The sequence below is a fragment of the Carya illinoinensis genome, chromosome 16 (assembly GCF_018687715.1).
Source record: "Carya illinoinensis cultivar Pawnee chromosome 16, C.illinoinensisPawnee_v1, whole genome shotgun sequence".
Lineage (NCBI taxonomy): Eukaryota > Viridiplantae > Streptophyta > Magnoliopsida > Fagales > Juglandaceae > Carya > Carya illinoinensis.
In genome coordinates, this window is record NC_056767.1 from 169,627 (window position 1) to 189,809 (window position 20,183).

The 20,183-nt window shown below is 38.0% G+C and overlaps 1 protein-coding gene across 1 annotated transcript in view; it reads left to right on the top strand.

Annotated features, from left to right (window-relative positions):
* LOC122298407 (phytochrome-associated serine/threonine-protein phosphatase) overlaps positions 1-16,367 on the top strand; it is a 29,464-nt gene extending 13,097 nt beyond the window's left edge. Inside the window, exons 7-10 of the mRNA XM_043108137.1 lie at positions 14,364-14,507; positions 14,580-14,675; positions 14,760-14,831; positions 15,950-16,367. Of these exons, the coding sequence (XP_042964071.1) occupies positions 14,364-14,507; positions 14,580-14,675; positions 14,760-14,831; positions 15,950-16,033 (396 nt within the window). The 3' untranslated portion in view covers positions 16,034-16,367. The remainder of the gene's footprint in view (positions 1-14,363; positions 14,508-14,579; positions 14,676-14,759; positions 14,832-15,949) is intronic.
* The last annotated feature ends 3,816 nt before the right edge of the window (positions 16,368-20,183 follow it).

Here is a 20,183-nt window from a genome sequence, read left to right on the forward strand (position 1 = left end):
GCCATCTAAGTCATACATACTTGCAAATTATCATGGGACCTTTGCATTCCTTCACTCTAAGAAATAGGGGTGAAAGCCGGTCGGACCGGACTAGACCGAAGCTTGGACTGGTCGGTCTCGGTCCAAGGATTTCTCAACTTTTGGTCTTTGGTCCGGTCTCGGGGTGGGGTTTCCTCAGACCGACTGAATTGGGAAAATATATATTTTTAATTTTTAAATATATTTTATATATCATTTTATATAATAATTGGATAATTAATTATGTAATTTTCATCTAATTTATTATCATTGAACATATAAAATATTTTTTTAATGAGTTAGTGATATAATCTACATTAATAATTCACTTAATGTACAGTTTGGAGGATAAGGAGTTGGGTAGTATAATTTCTAGTGAAGAAAAGGAGCTGAAAAAAAAGGTGCTGGCAGATATTGACAAATTTATGCTTATGGAAGAAATTTCATGGAGACAAAAATCTAGAATTTTCTGGCTTAAGGAAGGAGACAAATGTACGAAATTCTTCCATAAAATGGCTAATTCTCATCGTAGAATTAACGCCATTGAAGTCCTTCAAGTTGGTGACAATGTGCTTTGTGACAAGGAGGATATTGAAGATGATATTGTGAATTTCTATGAGAAACTTTTTCGTGAAGAATATTCATGGAGGCCCAAGTTAGATGGGCTGGTTTTTTACTCCATTGATCTTCTCACTGCAGATTGGCTTGAGAGGCCTTTTGAGGAAGATGAAGTTCTTGATGTAGTTTTATTTATTTATTCTTTTATAACAGTTCTTGATGTAGCTAGGGGCATGTCTAAGGATAAGGCTCCGGGTCCGTATGGTTTCTCCATGGCTTTTTTCCAAGCTTGTTGGGATATTGTGAAGGATGACATTATGTAGTTTTTGATGAATTTCATTACTTCAGGAAATCTGAAAAAAGTTTTTAGCACAACTTTTATAGCTCTCATCCCTAAAAAGGCGGGTGCTGTAGAAATGAGGGATTTTGGCCCTATTAGTCTGGTTAATGGGGTTTACAAGATCATCTCTTAGGTGTTAGCTAACCGCATTTGTGTGGTTATGGATAAGATTATAACAAAGCCCCAAAATGCATTTGTGAAGGGAAGACAAATCCTTGACTTGATATTAATTGCTCATGAGTGTTTGGAAAGTAGAAAAAAGATGGGTCAATCTGGAATTTTAGTCAAATTGGACATGGAAAAGGCTTTTGATCCTGTCAATTGGGATTTTCTTCTTTAATTGCTTGGGAGATTTGGATTTGGGGAGAAATGGTGCTCATGGATAAGACATTGCATTTCGACGGCCAAGTTCTCTATTTTGGTGAATGGTTCTCCGGCTGGTTTTTTCAGCAGCTCCCGTGGATTAAGGCAAGGAGACCCCTTATCTCCTTTCCTTTTTGTCTTGTCATGGACGCCTTTGTCGTATGATTGAAGTGGTAGTTGAAGGAGGTTTTGTGTCGGGCTTTAAGGTGGGAGATGTTTCTAGGGGCTGCATCACAGTTTCTCACCTTCTCTTCGCGGATGATACTTCAATTTTTGGTGATGCTAATAAGGATCATCTTCATGCTTTAAGAGCTTTATTGTTATGTTTTGAAATTGTTCCTGTGGGTTCAATCAGCATTATTTATGATTTGGCCAATGTTCTGGGTTGTAAAGTATCTTCTTTACCCATGAATATGGGTGTAAATTTTAATTGGAAAACCGGACCGGACTAGACCGGTGGAATCGGTTTCTAAAATGCCAAAACCGGCCGGAACCAATCAGGTTCTGGTTTCATGATTCTTAGGACTGAACGGGACCGGACTGGACCGGTTCATTATAATATATATTTAAATTAGTTTTTTAAATATTATATATAATATTTTTTTATATTATATATTATTTTTATATATAATAATATAAATTATAATTATATATAAGATAATGTTATTATATTTTTTAACATAAAACTTTAATATTAAACATGAAAACTTATTTGATAATATACAGTTTTTTTATAGCAGAATTTTTTTTACATAGCAGATTTTTTTTATAAAGTAGGTTTTTATAGCAGAATTTTTTTACATAGCAAATTTATTTTATAAAGTAGATTTTTTTAAATAGTAACAGATTTTTAATAAAACAGATTTTTTTTTTAAAGAATTTTTTTTAACATTTTTTTTTTATGAGGAATTTGTATTTTATTAAAACCAAAAAACCTAACCGGAAACCGGTAAAATCAAAGGTATAAGTTTAGAAGGGTAACCGGTGCGTAATCGATTTTGGAAAATGCAAAACCAGTTCATATCAGTTCGGTCCTAAATTTTGTCCAAAATCGAACCGGTTACACCCCTACCCATGAAATATCTTGGGTTACCTTTGGGGGGCCCCCATAAATCTGTGTCTATTTGGGATGGGGTGATTGAGAAGTTCGAGAGGAGACTGGCTAGTTGGAAAAAACTATATTTGTCCAAAGGGGGAAGATTTACTTTGATTAAAAGCACCTTGTCTAATTTACCCATTTATTACCTCTCTCTTTTCCCTATTCCAACAGGGGTGGTAAAAAAAAAAATGAGAGGATTTTTATAAATTTCTTATAGTATGGTATTGGGGAGGAATGTAATTATCACTTGGTGAGTTGGAATAAGGTTTGTACTCCAGTGTCTAGTAGAGGTTGGGGTGTGCAGAAGTTAAAGCTTTTTAAGAAAGCCCTTCTTGGGAAGTGGCTTTGGAGGTACAGCAACGAGAGATGCATTGTGGAGACAGATTGTAGATGCTAAATATGGAAGAATGTGGAGGAATTGGTGTTCTAATGAAATAAAAGGGGTATTTCGGGTGGGATTATGGAAGTCCATTTGGTTGGGATGGGGGGATTTTGCTAAAAACATTAATTTCTAAGTGGGAACTGGGACTAATATTTTCTTTTGGCACAATGTTTGGTGTGGTGATATACCACTTAAAGTAGCATTCCCTAGACTTTTCAGGATTGCTAAAAATAAAGGGGCTGCTGTGGCTGATTTATACTTGCTTTCTAACAATATGTCGAATTGGAATGTGGAATTTACTAGAGAATTTACAGGACTGGGAAGTGAGTGAAGCTACTGATTTTTATGTAAAACTTTATGATCTGAAGATTGATCTAGTCAGGGAGGATAGGATGCAGTAGGTTCATGATAACAAATCCAGTTTCTCTGTGAATTCCTATTATAAGGTTTTAAATAGTCATGGTATTAAAACATACCCCTGGAAATGCATTTGGAAAGCTTCAGTTGCGGATATGCGGTCCCTTTATCATGGCACTATTCAGTGGGATGTTCTTTTCAACAGGGACTTTCATGATTGGGAATTATCTTTTGTATCAGATCTTTTCAGCCTTCTATACTCCATGGGGACTCCTATGGCACAGTGTGACCGTGTGAAGTGGAGGTCTAATAATCATAAGAAATTTACGGTAAAGGCGTATTACAAAATTTTGACCACACAAAACCATCATACGTTCCCTTGGAAGAATATTTGGCGGTCGCATGTACCCTCCAAAGTAGCCTTCTTTGTTTGGAACGCGGCACTTGGGAAGATCTTGACTACGGATAATTTGAGGAAGAAGGGGTGTGTAGTGATGGATTGGTGCTATATGTGCAAAAAGAATAGAGAATCTGTGGATCACCTTCTATTACATTGTGAGATTACAAGGGAGATATGGGATGAGATTTTCCAAAGGGTCAACATTGCTTGGGTTATGCCTTCGAGGGTAGTGGACCTGCTGGGTTGTTGGAGGAAGATACAAGGTTGCTAGCAAGTGGCAGCAGTATAGAAGATGATCCTACTATGTATCATGTGGTGTATCTGGTCGGAAAGAAATGTGCGTTGCTTTGAAGACAAGGAATGCACTATGGAGGAGCTAAAGAACTTTTTTTTTTCGAACTTCATTGCTTTGGTTTTCTGCTTTTGTACTAAATGGGGACAATGTCCATGATTTCTTGTCTTTGATTCCTCGCTCATAGAATGTATTTAGGTACCTGATGTATACTTCCTGTATACACGGGCCATGCCTGTTATATTCTGATCAATAATATTTATCTTTTACTTATCAAAAAAAAAAAAAAGTAAGTTGCTTTTTTCTGCTGGCTGGTGTCGCTGGAGAAAGTTTTAACTACTGATAAGTTGAGAAAAAAGGGGTTTATATGTGATGGATTGGTGCTTCATTTTTTTTTTGAGAAAAGTAAGAAGATATATTCAAAAGAATAGGCAAAATGCCACGTTCAGTACAAAGAATGTCCTACACTACGTAGGATCAAAAGAAGTAAGAAACTCATGTAAATTCTGGCCATTAAAACTAACAGCAATAGCCCAAGTACAGAGAGTTCTAAAAAAGAAGACTTTCAGCTCCTCCCTTGATCTCTCTTTGTCCTCGAATGTCCGCTCATTGCGTTCTTGCCACACACATCACATAATGCATATCGGGATCATCTTCCAAATTGCCTTAATCTGGGTGTTGCCCCTTAAACCTGTCCAGCTAGCAAGAACCGCCACAACTGATTCCGGCATAACCCAACCCAAGTCTAATCTACAGAAAACCTCGTTCCATAGCCCTCGAGCTACCTCACAGTGTAATAAAAGATGGTCAACAGATTCTCCCCCCTTCTTGCACATACAACACCAATCTGCGATGATCACCCTTCGTTTTCTCAAGTTATCCGTTGTGAGGATCTTGCCCAATGAAGCGGACCACACAAAGAATGCCGCTTTGAGAGGCGCCTTGTGTCTCCAAAGCTTTTTCCAAGGAAACTGTGAGGGTTGCCCTTGTGTTAGAGCCTTATAGAAAACACGGACTGAAAACATACCTTTTCCCGATGGTACCCACCACAACGAATCTAGAAGCTGCGCACTTGGTTTGGTTGAGTACAAAAGGCTGAAAAAGGCTTCAAAAGTATCCACTTCCCAATCTTGGGCAGCCCTGCTAAAACTGATACTCCACTGAATTTGCTCCCCCATCACCACCATGACTTCCGCCACTGATTTTTCTTTGTCGCTTGCAACCAAAAATAGTGTCGGAAATAAAACCTTAAGCGCGCAATTACCACACCAAGTGTCATACCAAAATTTGATCCTGTTCCCCTCTCCTAAACGAAGCCTCGTATAGTGAGAGAAAACCTCCCATCCCTGTCTGATATGTTTCCACAAACCCGCACCATGAGCCCCTCGCACTTCCTTAGAACACCAACCACCCCATAATTCTCCATACTTATTTTCGATCACCAACTTCCAGAGAGCTTCTGGTTCTCTGTGGTATCTCCACAACCACTTTCCAAGTAGAGCCTGATTAAAAATTCTCAGCTTTCTAATGCCCAACCCCCCACTTGAGATGGGCTTACAAACCTGTTCCCACCTGACTAGATGAAACTTAAACTCCTCACCTATTCCGCCCCACAGGAAGTCCCGTTGTAGTTTCTCAATTCGAAGTGCCACCCTTGATGGAAGAGGGAACAGGGATAGAAAATATGTTGGGAGGTTAGATAGCGTACTCTTTATAAGCGTAACCCGACCCCCTTTTGATAAGTACATTCTCTTCCAACCTGCTAAACGTCGCTCTACTCTCTCAATCACTGTATCCCATAACGCCACTGCTCTCAAGGGGGCCCCCAACGGAAGGCCTAGATATGTCATGGGGAGTGTAGCAGTCTTACACCCCAAAGTATTCGCCAAGTGTCTTAGACGCTGTACACCACCAACAGGCACCATCTCTGATTTGTCCAGATTCACCTTCAAGCCTGAAGCTACCTCAAAGCACAGTAGGAGTGCCTTCAGAACTCTAACTTGGAGTTGGTTCGCCTCACAAAAAATTAGTGTGTCATCTGCAAACAACAAATGGGAAATGTTAATACTACCCCCTCCTGGGGTTCCAATCAAGTAACCAGTCATATGCCCATTTGCAACCAGGACTGAGATCATTCTGCTCAAAGCCTCCATTACAATGACAAAGAGTAATGGTGACAACGGATCTCCCTGTCTTAGTCCCCGAGTGCTATTGAAAAAACCTGTAGGGCTTCCATTGACTAAGACTGAGAATTTCGCCGTAGAAATGCACCATCGGATCCAAGTACGCCATCTCTCCCCAAAACCACACTTCCCCAAAATGTCAATTAGAAAGTCCCAATTAACATGATCATACGCCCTGTTAACCATCTGTAAAAAAGATGGTAAATCTGTTAACCATCTGTTTCTACATTGTGAAATGGTGACTGCTTTGTGGAATGAGTTATTTGCAAGGGTAGGCATTGCTTGGGTGATGCCTTTTCATGTGGTGGATTTCTTGGCTAGTTGGCAAGGTGTTGCGGGATTTGGAGGCAATAAAGCTGAGTGGAGGATGATTCCTTTGTGTTTGTTTTGGTGTTTATGGCTTGAGAGAAATGAGAGGTGCTTCCAAGATTGTGAACGCACAATGGGGGAATTTAGGGATTTTTTCTTTAGCACTTAAAATTTTTGGGTGAACAATCTAGTGAGGGATATGAATATTTGTAATGCTTTATTTTATTTCTGTTTTCCTTTAGCTTGTATTTAGGTGTATTCTCTTGTATACTTCCTATGTACTTGGGCTATGCCTATTTACTTGGAATAAAATTTCTTATTACCTATAAAAAAAATAATAATTTAGTAATTTAAATAAAATTTTTTATTAATTTATTTGGAAAAAAACAAGGAAAAAAATTTAAAAAAATAATTGGACTGGACCGATAGCTACCGGTCCAGTCCGGTCCCTATGGATATTCAGTCCAGTCCGGTCTAGGAAAAATGATTGACCGAAAATTTCGGTCCATCATCCAGACCGGACCGACCAATTTACACCCGTACTAAGAAACATGCATTTAGTGATTCATATTATCATCAAAGTGGAGTGGTTTGAATTTTCGGTTGTGGAGGGTATATGTTTTGAGGATATATGATAGAAGAGAGTTGTTTTGAGGATATATGAAAGAATTTTCGGTTGGAGTGCATACGGTATCCATGGTGTAGGTTGTTGATTTTTGGTTGCTATCTTACACGGAAAAATTGTTTAAAGAAGAGAGTTCACTTATGAAGTCCTTTAGACTAGGAAATCAAGCATATATCGCATAGCATTACTGAACAAAGGTATCTGGCAGCATCAGATTATGTAGAAGTTTGACAGAAGGCTCAAGACAAATTGACAACCTTTGGAGGGGAACTATGTAAGGTGGAAACTGTTTTTGATTCATTCAATTGCTATGTTCCTAAAGCTGCAAATAGTGTAAGGGTGGGTTACTGTGTGTGGTTCAAGAGGTTTTGTTAGAGGCTAGGGTGGAAGCCCACCAATGAGGATTGCTCAACGGTCATATGCAAAAGCGTTTCTAGGGTATGGGCAGCGATCGACTCTTGAGAATCCAGAAAGGAACAATGTGGGTATTCCCAACACAAGTGGACTTGCCCGATCTGATTGAACACTAGATGAAGTAGAAACATGTAAAGAGTTAACATCGAGAAGGTCAATATGAGGTTGTACCCGAGATTCATGCTGTGAAGTCAGAGATGCCGTAGGAGATATGTAGAATTCTATTATTTGTGAAAAAGCCACTGCAGCAAACAAAGGAGTTTGATGGTTAATTAGGGGGGTTGGATCTCAGTCGAGTGTTCCTTATGTCAAATTTGACAGGCCTAGCGGTTTTAAAACCAAAAGGAGTAGGGCGAAATAATGACTCAAGGCAAGAGACCTTATGGAACATACCCACTTAGGAAGAGAATTTAATAACAAAAGCCAAGGGCCCAATGGTCTTTAATGGTTGTCACGCTCTATCGTAGCCCAACCCACGCCCAAAGCAAATCAAAGTGTGGGTTGAGGTTGAACCCTTGACAGATCTAAACCCGAATTTGGCCCCAAGAGAAGAATAAGGGTGTAGCATCTTCTTTAGTAGTAGATGACATTGGAGGATCAAGAGACATTTCAATTCTCAGTTTCTCTTCTGTAGCAGATAGACAGAAAAGCCTTATGTCATCGAGTTAGGATGACAATGGCCGACGTTAGAGAGATTTGAAGAATTTGATAATGGGTTATGCATCTGAGTTTCCGATGATCCCACAAGTCCATAAAAAAAGCCCATCTCAATGTATGCCCTACTATCTAAATCCAAAAAATGAAGGAAATAGATATAGAGCTATTCGAAGCATGAAGCAAGAGCAAACCACTCACTGCATGGGAGATTCATCAATGCTACATAGTTAAGTGTAAATCAAGATGCCAAAAGGAGATGGGGGTATGTTGAGAGCAAAGTTGCAAACTTATAGGATCAGAGTTTTTCTCGTGGGGGCTTCCTATAGTTGCCAGTATCTACGGCAAGGGAAAAAACAATCAAATGGAAATAGCAACTAACTATGGTGGCTTGGGAGCACTTTGTTGCTAATGAGGATCATAATTGGTTGGAAGCGCAATGTTGTTATAAGCAGGCCTAGGCTGAGCTTGTGCTGGGTTTTGCAGTTGCGATGTTGATGCTCATGAAGGGAAGACAATCGGGGTGTCCAATGGGAATCCCTTGCTTCTTAGTGGAGGTGAAGTTTTAGATATGGAGGTATGATGCACTTCGAAACAGAAAGAGGCATGATGCACAATTTGAAACCCCATCATCCTTATCCGAGTTGATTTTATGCACGGGGGGATAAATCAAGGTATTGCTTATCATTAAATTGTAACATTCCTACTTATGCTCTATTAGAATCATCAAACTGGGTTATATAGAGGGTTAAGGAATTTCATAAGTTGGTAGGGGTGTCTTGCAATGGTTTTGGGGATGAATTGTGGCGTTATTTAAGACATTGAAGCAAGCTGAGACTGTAGAACTCGAGTCGGGGAATAAAGGGTCTCAAAATGCTGCTGTGGCAGATTATTTCCAATGTACAGATAATAATATTTTGCGGGATGTTGATTTTATCTTAGATGTAAATGACTGGGAAGTGAATGTTGTTTCTGATTTTTTGCGAAAAATTTATAATTCAAAAGTGATGCAGGGAAACGAGGACAGTTTACTGTGGGATCATGCTGGAAATTTCAGGTTTTCAGTTAGTTCTTTTTATAAGGTGTTGACTTGTCAGCCTGGTTGTGCTTTCCCTTGGAAAAGCATCTGGAGAGTGAAGGTACCTACTAAGGTGGCGTTTTTCAGTTGGGTGGTTGCTATAGGGGAAGTATTGACCACAGATAACCTTAGAAAACGTGGTTTGTGTATTGTTGATTGGTGTGTTATGTGCAAGAAGGATGGTGAATCTGTAAATCATCTCTTTCTTCATTGTGAGGTGGCAAAGGCTTTGGATCTTCTTGCATGTTGGAGAGGTTTTGAGGGAAGGAATGTGTAGCTATGAGATGGAAAATGATTACTTTGTGTTTAATGTGGTGTCTTTGGCTGGAAATGAATGGAAGATGTTTTAAAGACAAGGAGCATTCTTTCGGAGATCTTCGGAATTTTTTCTTTTCTACTTTGTGTTTGTAGGCTAAGATTTTTGTTAAGAATGATGATAATGTACTGAATCTGTATTAGTCTTTTTCCCACTTACTAGAGTGTAGTGGGTATTTCTTTTTTATACTGCTTGTGTACTTGAGCTGTGCCTATTCATGGTAATAAAATCTCTCATTAATTATAAAAAAAGTTAAAACACTTAGAATATTGTAGAAACTATGACTCTAACAAGGGCCGGTGTAATAAAGGCAGAGGAAAGAGGTGGAGTGATATTTCTAGATGATAAAGCCTAAAATTTTAATGTAGGATGTAAGGGGATTGAGTCAAGGTGATAAACAAGTGAGGGTTAGAAATTTATTGAAGAAAAGGAACTCTGGCTTTCAAGGGCAGATATTCGTAGTTTGTGTTGTTGTTCACATGCAGATTGGTGCTATTTTGAGGGGTGTGTTATTAATGTGGCATACTAGGGTGGCTGAAAAAGTGGAGGATTGTAAGGGGGAGTACACCGTAGCTTGCAAGTTCAAGAAGACTGACACTATAGATGTTGATAGAACCATGTTTCAAAATGGCTTGGTTGGATTGTTAAGTTGGTGGTGTGTTCTTTGTTGCATAGGGGTGATTTTAACATCATTCGCCTTTTGAGCGATTGAGTGAGACCTGCATGTCTCTAGCTTTGATAGACTTCTCCGAATTTGCTTTTGAGCTAGGTCTTATGGATATTTCCTTGGTGGAAATTTCATGTGGTCTTATAATTCAGATCCCCCAATGTGGTCCAGACTTGAGAGATGCCAAAAAAAAAAATAGGTTACCTTCGTTATTAAGAGATCACTTCACTATGGTACTTGATTGCAAGGATGTGGTTAGAAGTTGAGGGAATTTCATGTTTGAAAACATGTGGCTAAAAGCTAAAAGATTTGTGGACAAGGTTAAACAATGGTGGTGGTCGTATTGCTTTTATGCCACCCCTAGTTTTTTCTTGGCAAGCAAATTGAAGGCTTGAAAAAATATTTGAAGAATGGGAATATAGAGGAGTTTGGTCATGTGGATCGCAAAAACTTTTTTCGGAGGAGTTACGTGTTATTGATGCCTTAGTAGAAGAAAATCCTTGTCTAAGACGATAGAGTTGATAAGAAGGATGAACTACCCTTCTAGAAGAGAGAAGCTAGAGATGGGAGTCAAGGGAATTTGGTTGTGTGATGCTGCTAAGAGTACTAGTTTCTTCCACTAGAGTGGCCAATCTGAATTGCAAATATAATACCATTAGCTTAATTATTTAGGGGTGTACGGGAACTGATAGAACTAGTTGGCAGGTGGTGGGAATTTGATAAAACCAATGTCGGCCGGTTCGGTCCTGGTTTGAACAATATATATTTTATATATACATATATATATTGAAGTAAAATGACGTTGTTTCACTTAAAACAAAACGGCATCATTTTACACATTGTTTAGGAAAAAAAATTTAAATAAAATAACGCCATTTGGTTTAATAAACCAAACGGTGTCATTTGGAATTAGGGTTTGAATAAACCCTTGAGCCCCTCCCATCCCTCTTCTTCCCCGATCTCATTTCTCTCTCACTCTGTGTGTGTGTGTGCACCTCTCTCTCTCTCTCTCATCGTGGCATCATCACACCTTCCTCTCTTATCACGATGTGGACATGGCAATGGCGCAATCGTTGACGTTCTCTCCATTTTCTCTCTCATCTCACCACCTATGACACCAACAAACCAACCGGATTTATGTTGAGACCGACGTCGACGGTTTTCTCCCCCCTTCATTGGCCGGTTTCGGTTGAGATTGGAAATTTGTGTCTTATCGGTGCGGTTTCGATTTTCAACCCTATAATTATGGTAGAAGAGACATTTTATTTAGATCCCACAAAAGTCAAAGTAAAGATCAGACAATTCTACAATAATCTATGTTGTAAACAATTTAGTTGGTGGTCCAAGGTGGATGGGCTAACATTTGATTCTACCGGAAAAGAGGAGGCCAATTCAATGGAAAGAGAGTTTGGGGAGGATGAGGTCCTAGAATTGAAACACTTGAATGGCGACAAAGCTCTGAGACCCAATAGGTAATGAGACCCAATAGGTATTTATTGGCATTCTTTTAAACATGTTGGGAGGTTGTGGAAGTAGACTTGATGAATGTCTTTCAACAGTTCATAGGTTGGGGATGTTTGAAAAAGTCTCAATGCCACATTTATGCCTCTTTTCCCTTTTAAAGTAAGGTCTTTGGATATCAAGGGTTTTCGTCTTGTCAACTTAGTTGGAGGTGTATACAAGACCATTACCAAAGTGCCTGCTAATTGAATGAAAACGGTGTTGGAAAAGTCATTTCAAGAACTCAAAATGCTTTCAACAACAAGACACAAATCGTATACCAAGATCTTATCGCCAACAATTTTGTCAATGGTAGACTAAGATCAAGATCGGAGTACTTTGTGAGCTGAACCTGAAGAAGGCCTACGATAATGTTAATTGGGGCTTTTTTGTTGTATTTGCCGTGGAGATATGGCTTTAGCAATAAATGGTGTGGATAGATTGCGTATTATATGTCTTTAATTTGGTTTTCCATTCCAATCAATGGTTCCCCAATTAGCTTCTTCTGCAGTTCTTGAGGCTCAAGGCAGGGAGATCCATTATGCCTTATTGTTTGTTGTTTCATGGAGGCATTGAGCAGAATGTTGACTGTGGCTGTGGAGAGACAACTCTTGTCGGGCTTTTTGACCAGCTACTTATGTTTTGAAGAGCTGCTTGTATCGCATCTACTTTTTGCTTATGACATTGATTTTTTCCAAGGATAATGTGGATCATTTTTGTCACTTACACTGCATATTATTATGTTTTGAAGCTACATCGAGTCTGAAGTTTAACTTGGCCAAATCACAGCTAGTTGGGCCATTGAAGATATCAATGAATTGGCTAGTATTTTGGAATGTTGGGTGGCAGGTTTACCTATGAAGTACTTGAGAGACTACCTTTGGTGGCATTGTTTAAGGTAACAGAAATTTGGGTTGACATCGCTAGGAAGATTTGACAACGTTTGGCAGGACCTTTTGTTTTTTTTTGTTTTTTTTTTTTTTTGGGGGGGGGGGGGGGGGGGGCTCTAATGATGTTAGCAGTCTTTATTGGGTTGGCGTATGTAAAAATATATGGAAGGGACGGAGGATCTACTCTAGGTTAAATAGAATTGAGGTAGGTGACAGGTATAGGATCAAATTTTTACTTGACATTTGGTATAGGGGCAGGCCATTGAAGGTGTTCCCTGAGCTGTTCAGAATTTTTTTAGGACAAGGACGCATTGATAGCAAACTCTTGGAAATGCATTAATGATACTAGCCAATGGAATATCACCTTTCTCCTAGTTGCAAACGATTGAGAATCGTAGTAATTTTTATTATTCTTGAATCTGTTAATTTGATTAGAATGGGAGGTGTTAACAATGATAAGATAAAGTGGACTCCATAAAAAATGGAGGTTTGATGTCAGCATGTCATATGATGCATTAAGGCCTACAAATACTACTTTTCCTTGCTTGGGGATGGCGTTCTTTGTATGGAGAGTGGCATTGGGGAGGATCCTTACCATGGATGATTTGAGAAGGATATTAGTAATGGATTGGTGTTGCATGTGCAAGATGAGCAGAGAAATAATTGCTCACTAATTTTTGCACTGCAAAATAGCTAGTAGAATTTGGGTCTGGATGTTCGATATTTTTGGTGTTGCTTGGGTGATACCCCAAAGAGACGTGGAGTTATTGGCTGTTTGGAGAAGTCAGGATGTAAGTCACTACAGTGTGGAAGCAAGGCTAGCTCCTTAACGTCGGATGTGGTGCTTGTGGATGGAACGAAATGCATGTAATTTTGAAGATTGCGAGAAGACAGTGGATGGGCTTTGTTCCTTGGTTCTAAAAATGCTCTTTGTATGGATGTTGGCTCAGAGTAGATGTGGTTCTACTAGTTATTGTTTCCTCCTTTCTATCATATAAATAGTGTACTTGAGTTGCGCCTCTTATGCTATTAATGAAATTTGAAATATTTATAAATAAATAAAAAATGTGTAACTGCTATTCCTTTTCAGTGTTTGGAAGAATGTGGAGAGTATAAAGGAAGTGAGGATTTGGCAATTTCTTCTTGGGCCATTAAAGTTCTCTCACCAAGATAGATCAAAATTTAGAGACAGTTAGGTGTAATGGAGAAGGGATCCTAGAATTTTAAAAGTCTCTCCATTCACTCTCATTCTTCACTGCCCTTTTCTTTAATTCATTTTCTCACCTAAGATTTGAACATAAGGATTGCTAGATTTAATGTTGTTTTAATTGGATGATTTAAACCACAGACAAGCATAAAGCCTTGAACCATCTATTTCAAGAGAAAATGTAATTATGACACAGTTTTCTATAAACCCTGTATTTTTCTACTTTTGTGTGTAATAAATATGGCCATTTGATAATTATGCACTTTTCATTACTATGTTTCGTCATTGATGGTTATTCTTTGTACTGAATTCTTAGACATCCGGTAATAGAAGAAAATGTATGTGTGTATATCTCTATATGTATGTCTGTGTGCCTGTGTGTATGAGTATGTATGTATTTCTGTGTATGTGTATGGTTTCTGTTCTTAGTTGGTGCATTTGTCCTAGGAAGTGCATTTATTGAACCGTATGTCAAGCAAGATTTCGCCCCATTGATGTTAGAGCTTCTTCATGATTTGAAGTACTCTTTTCTCTCTTTCTTTTTTCCTTTTTTTTTTTTTTTTTTTGCCGCAAGGGGGGGGGGGGGGGGTTGTTTCTGTGAAAAGTAGCTTATTCACCTAGTTTCTGCAGAAAACTTTCATGGCTTTGTTGACAGGAAGTTTCGCGTTCATTATTATTAGAACTTCATTATTATCAGAACTAATTCTGCAGATACGGGTTATAGAACGAAATTGTGAAATTCCGCATGAGGGGCCATTTTGTGATCTCATGTGGAGTGATCCTGAGGATATTGAGACATGGGCAGTTAGTCCACGTGGAGCTGGTTGGCTTTTTGGGTCCAGGGTCACTTCTGAGGTAATATGAAAAGCTTTCAACTTTAATAGGATATTTTTCCTGTTGATCTTATGAATATTTCTTATTATGCAGTTCAATCACATAAACAATCTTGATCTGGTTTGTCGAGCACACCAGCTTGTACAAGAAGGCCTCAAGTACATGTTTCAAGATAAAGGCTTAGTAACTGTGAGGCTCTGAACTTGTAATATTAGTTTTGCTGCATGGTTATTTTATAGGTTGAATGAGTAGAAAGTTTCTGGATCTTTGCAGGTGTGGTCTGCACCAAATTACTGCTATCGTTGCGGGAATGTGGCTTCCATACTGAGCTTCAGTGATAATATGGTGAGATTACACGAGCTTGCTTCTCTTGTTTTATTTTTTTAAGGCAATTGGCTTATCTGGTTAGATGATTTCTACATAATATAAAGGAGTTTCAAGTTCAGACTTCTGTGTGATACTGTGATATTTAAAGTCCACATGTTATCGCTTGATGCAGAGGGATACTAATCTGTTTAATGCGAGCACTTGGTTTCTTTTTTTTGGCAGTGTCCTAGTTAAAAGATCATTTCACAGTGAGATCATTTTAGAACTTATTTCTGATTGTTTGTAGTTTTGCACCTAACGGTTTGTATCTTTGGTTCATGCCTCACATTAGTTTGCATCTTCATTCCATTTATTCCCTCCCTTAGATTTTAGATTTTATCCTTGCATATGCAATATTTGTACTGGACAATCTACCTGTTTGTAAATGGACTTGTTGACATATGATAAAATACTAGATGGTAGTTGCTAATAATATTCTTCAAGAAAGGAAAGGGTAGCTTCACCATTTTGTGTCATAATAAAGTTTCTCTGGTATTTGTGCTGATAAGTAGGAAAAAATGATTCTTGGGAGACGATTTGCTGTTACTAGTGGATATTATTCTGTGGTACTTTTGTTGTAGGATCTTGATTTCTGTGCTGATTGGTAAATTACTTAGTAATCCAAATGTCTATATGGCATGATAAGAATGTAAGGTATTTTTTGATTTGACAATGCATGAAAGACTTTTGCTGTTAAAATGAGTACCGTTATGATTAGGTTGATGATTCGGGCTCATGATTGCATACTGCCTGACCAGGTTCCCATTGACTAAGGCCCCGTTTGGATACAAGGGGCGTTTCATCTTATCTCATCTCATCATTACAAATTTTTCAAATTTTCACACAATATATAATAAACAATTCAGCCTTTTCAAATCTTAAAATAATAATAATATAAAAAAATAATATTCTAACAATATTTTATTCAATTTTCATCTTAACTCACTCCCAAACGGCACCTAAACCTGAATCTAGGGGTTGCCAGCTTGTACTATCCTAGACAGGAGATTTCATATATCATGACTCAATTGTTAGGCATTTGTATTGCCGGAAACAATGTTTGTTCTGGGATGCTCATTTTCTTTCATTTGTAACAGGAGAGAGAAGTGAAATTTTTCACTGAAACAGAGGAGAACAACCAGATGAGAGGCCCCAGGACAGGAGTCCCATATTTCTTATGATCGTGGGGAGGTGTTTGCCTGCATTGCTTGTAAAATAATTGAAGAATTGTGATATGACGTTGAGTGTGCAGTACTGAGGAATCCTGAATACGTGGGGTATTTGTAGATCGATCTTTCATATGCATGCCTAGGGATTTCCCGTATGGTCTAGGGTACTTTGATATTTGTGGTCAGAGTATTAGGTCGCTAATTGTTACTCCATTATTTATCAGTTAATGTGCTCATTCCATGAAGTTTCTTGTCCAGTCTGCTCTTGGATTCTTGTGCTGTGAATTAGGCTGTTATTGTTGTACTTGGTTATTTTTAATAAGCATCTTGCATATGTATTTTGTCACGGTTTTGTGCATAACCTGTCCTGTTTTCCTAGATAAAGAATTTTCATTGTGGGGCGAGCTTCTTTTTTTTTTTTTTTAGTTGTGTTTTTGGGGGGGGGGGGAATTGGCGGTTGGTGGTTACCGAGAGAAAGGGTTCGGACACTATAAACGATATAATGCGCACAAGAGACATTTACCCTTGAAACGTTTTTCTCTTCAATTAGTCCGAGACTTGGAGAATAACCATTGTCATTCGTGCTTCCATAACCCCTGGCTTCTAAATCTAGAACGTGAAGGTGGCAGAGTGCACACGACCATTGTGACCTTTCTGCGGTGGCTACAGTGGGCTTGACGGGGTGCTCTCTTTAGGTGCAGAGATGGAGGTTTAGGCCAGAATTGGCATTGCGGGCCCTACTTCATTTCAGATTGTTTTTTTGATTTTCTTGTATTTAGAATCTTGATGATATTTTTATAAATTTAAATCTAGATAATATTTAATTAATTTTAGAATATAAAATGTATTTATATAATTTTAATTTTTTTTGTAACTTTAACAATGTCCCATCATTCTCTTTTTTTTTAAAATAGCATTATTTTTTATAATTTATCTATTCTTTTAATTTGTTTTTTCTTTTATTTTTGTGTCTAACTCAAGTGTCTTTTTTCAACGTATATTCATTTTATAAATCATCAATTCTTTCACATATATATATATATATATATATATATATGATATACACTTATACATGTATTTATTCTATTAGCTGTCTTATTTTTAGCATTTATTCTATTAGTTGTTAGTTTATATATACATATAAATATTTATATATAATATATAGTAAATCCCGAAATGGTATATTGGAACGCACTGATATCAAAATATCTGTTCAAATACTTAAATTGGAATGATCACCAAAATAAAATTTAAAACATCGATAATATATAGCTAATCCCGAAACGATATACTAGAAGGTACTGGTATCAAACTATTTCGCTTCAATATTTAAATTGGAATGATTATCGAAACAGAATTTAAAACATTAATTCAAATGCAAACCTAATTGAAAGGGTTATGCCAAGAAAATTATGTGAGCCGAATCTAGGTATGCAGCCAAAAATCTATCTTGCTCTTCTTAATTTTTAGCAACTAATCAATCCTTTAGAATCTACAATCAAAGAAAGTGTACGATCGGTTGCCCTAGCAGTACCTTATTTCTAAATCTTAAATCCCAGGCATAAGAACCCTATTTTTATTAGCTCTTGTTAGAGCCACTACTTTTCTGAATTTCCAAGTTGTATCGATGGTGTGAGCAAGTGCATATTTATACACTTTACAAGAAAGAATCATTCTGTTACAAGAGAATCAAAATAAAAATAACAGAAAGGTAAACCTATATTCTAGAATATCCTAGGACTTATTTTGGAATAGAAGGTTCTATGCTAATATGCCCCATCGAGTCTAGTGAGGTGTTAACAACATTGATACTCGTACAAAAAAGAATAAATTTATCTGAAACTAAGGCTTTAGTGAAAACATCAACTATCTGGTCCTTTGAGCTGTAATAAGATATTTTGAAAGTGTTTGCAGCAACTCGGTCTTGAACAAAATGGTAGTCGACTTCCATGTGTTTTGTCCATGAGTGATAGAGTGGATTTGCATAGAGAAAGTTGCTCCAATGTTGTCACACTAGAGAGTGGGTGGTTGCGACAGAGAAATGCCAAGTTCACATAGCAATGTTTGCAGCCAAATCGATTCAGCAGCCGTGGATGCCAGGGATTTGTACTCGGCTTTAGTGATAGATCTAGCAACTGTCTTCTACTCCTTAGAGCTCCGGGAGATCAAATGTTGACCAAGGAAGATGCAGAAGCCACCTGTTGAATGTCTATCATCTAGACGTCCTAGCCAGTCAGCATCGGTATAGGCTTGAAGAGTAAGGGTTGAAGCCTTCTTAAAGAACAAACCAAGATTGAGGGTACCCTTTTAAGTATCGTAGAATCCTTTTGACAACAGTCCAATGAGATAGCTTAAGATAATGCATAAACTGACATATTTTGTTTACAGCAAAGACTATGTCAAGTCTAGTCAAGGATAGGTATTGTAACCCTCCTACAACGCTTCTGAACAGAGTGCAATCATCAAATTGAGGTGAATCATATTAAGACAGCTTAAGAGAAGCTGCCATGGGTGAAGTCATTGATTTGGCAAAAAGCATATTGCTTCTAGCCAACAGATCCTTGATATATTTTCATTGTGACAAGAATAAGCCAACATCAGAGTAATCAATCTCAAGACCAAGAAAGTAAGAAAGTTTTCCCAAGTCCTTGACAGAAAAGGCAATGGCCAAAGCATAAATAAAAGAATCAATAGCATGTTACTGTGAAGAGGTAATAACCATGTCATCAACATAAATCAACAAGTAAATAGTCAAATCACCACGAGTGAGAATAAATAACGAAGGATCTGCTTTAGAGGCAGAAAAACCATACTCTATCAACCAATTATTGAGTTGGGCAAACCAAGCATGTGGGACCTACTTAAGGCCATAAATAGCCTTATTTAGTTTACATACATAGTTAGGATAAGCAGAGTTGATAAACCCCTGAGGCTACTGCATATAAATTGTGTCAGTCAATGAACCATGTAAAAATGCATTATGAATATCAATTTGGCACAAAGGCCATCCTTAACTAATGGCTAGAGATAAAATCAAGCGAATGGTGGTTGCTTTAACAACAGGACTAAATATTTTAGTCCAAACCCGACTGTTGGTGGTAGCCATTGGCTACCAACTGAGCCTTTCTTTAAGCAAAGGAACCATCAAAGTTCAATTTAGTTCTATAAACCCAATGACATCCAAGAATATTAAAGGTGGGAAAGGGGGGGGTACCAATGTCCAAGTATTATTTTGAATCAATGCATTATATTCAAGGGACATAGCATCATACCATTTGGGAAACTTTGAAGTAGCAGAGAAACTAGATGGTTCATCTAGAACGTCCATCGTGGTATTGAGGCAAGTCCATCGCAAGTATTGGATCGTGCCATCCGTAAGAGTTCCACGAACGAGAAGAATTGGTTTGGCTCCATGTGATGATGGGAGATCTAGGAGGAATAAGCAAAGATGAAGAGGATCTATTTGGGATAGAGGAAGAGTTAGGTAGAGGATTGGATGAAGGGGAGGAGTGGTTCAAGGATGAGAGATCAGCAGTAGAGGAAGAGGAACTAAGAGAGGAGGAATTAGGGTTACTCAAATTAGGAAAGGCAAAAATCGGGATATTCAAAGGAGAAGAATGAGAGGGATGGGTTGGGCCTAGACCAAGAATGGACTTTGTGAAAAGCGAAAGAGAAACATGAGTTTGGGCCAGAGAGAATGGAGTGGGTAAAATAGAGGAATTGGGCTTCAGTTTTGAAAAGGGAAATGAGCCTTCATCAAAGGTTACATCCCTAGAGATATAAAGCCTATTTGTGTTGGGCTCGAGACATTTGTAGCCTTTATAGGAAGTGTAATAGCCCAAAAATACTCAGCAAACAGAATGGAAATTAAGTTTGTGTTTATTATAGGGCCTTAAATTAGGCTAACACTCACACCTAAACACTTTTAAGGAAAAGTAGTTGGGTTCCTTTTTATAAACCATGAAGTGAGTTGATTTAGTTTTGAGAATTTTTTAAGGAAGCATATTAATTAAAAACCAAAGTTTCAAAGGTCTCAGCCCAATAACTAGTGGGTAGAGAGGAATGGGCTAGTAGAGCAAGCCCAGTTTCAACAATATGTCAATGCTTACACTCTACTAGCCCATTTTGTTGATGGGCATACAGGCAAGAGAGTTGGTGAGTA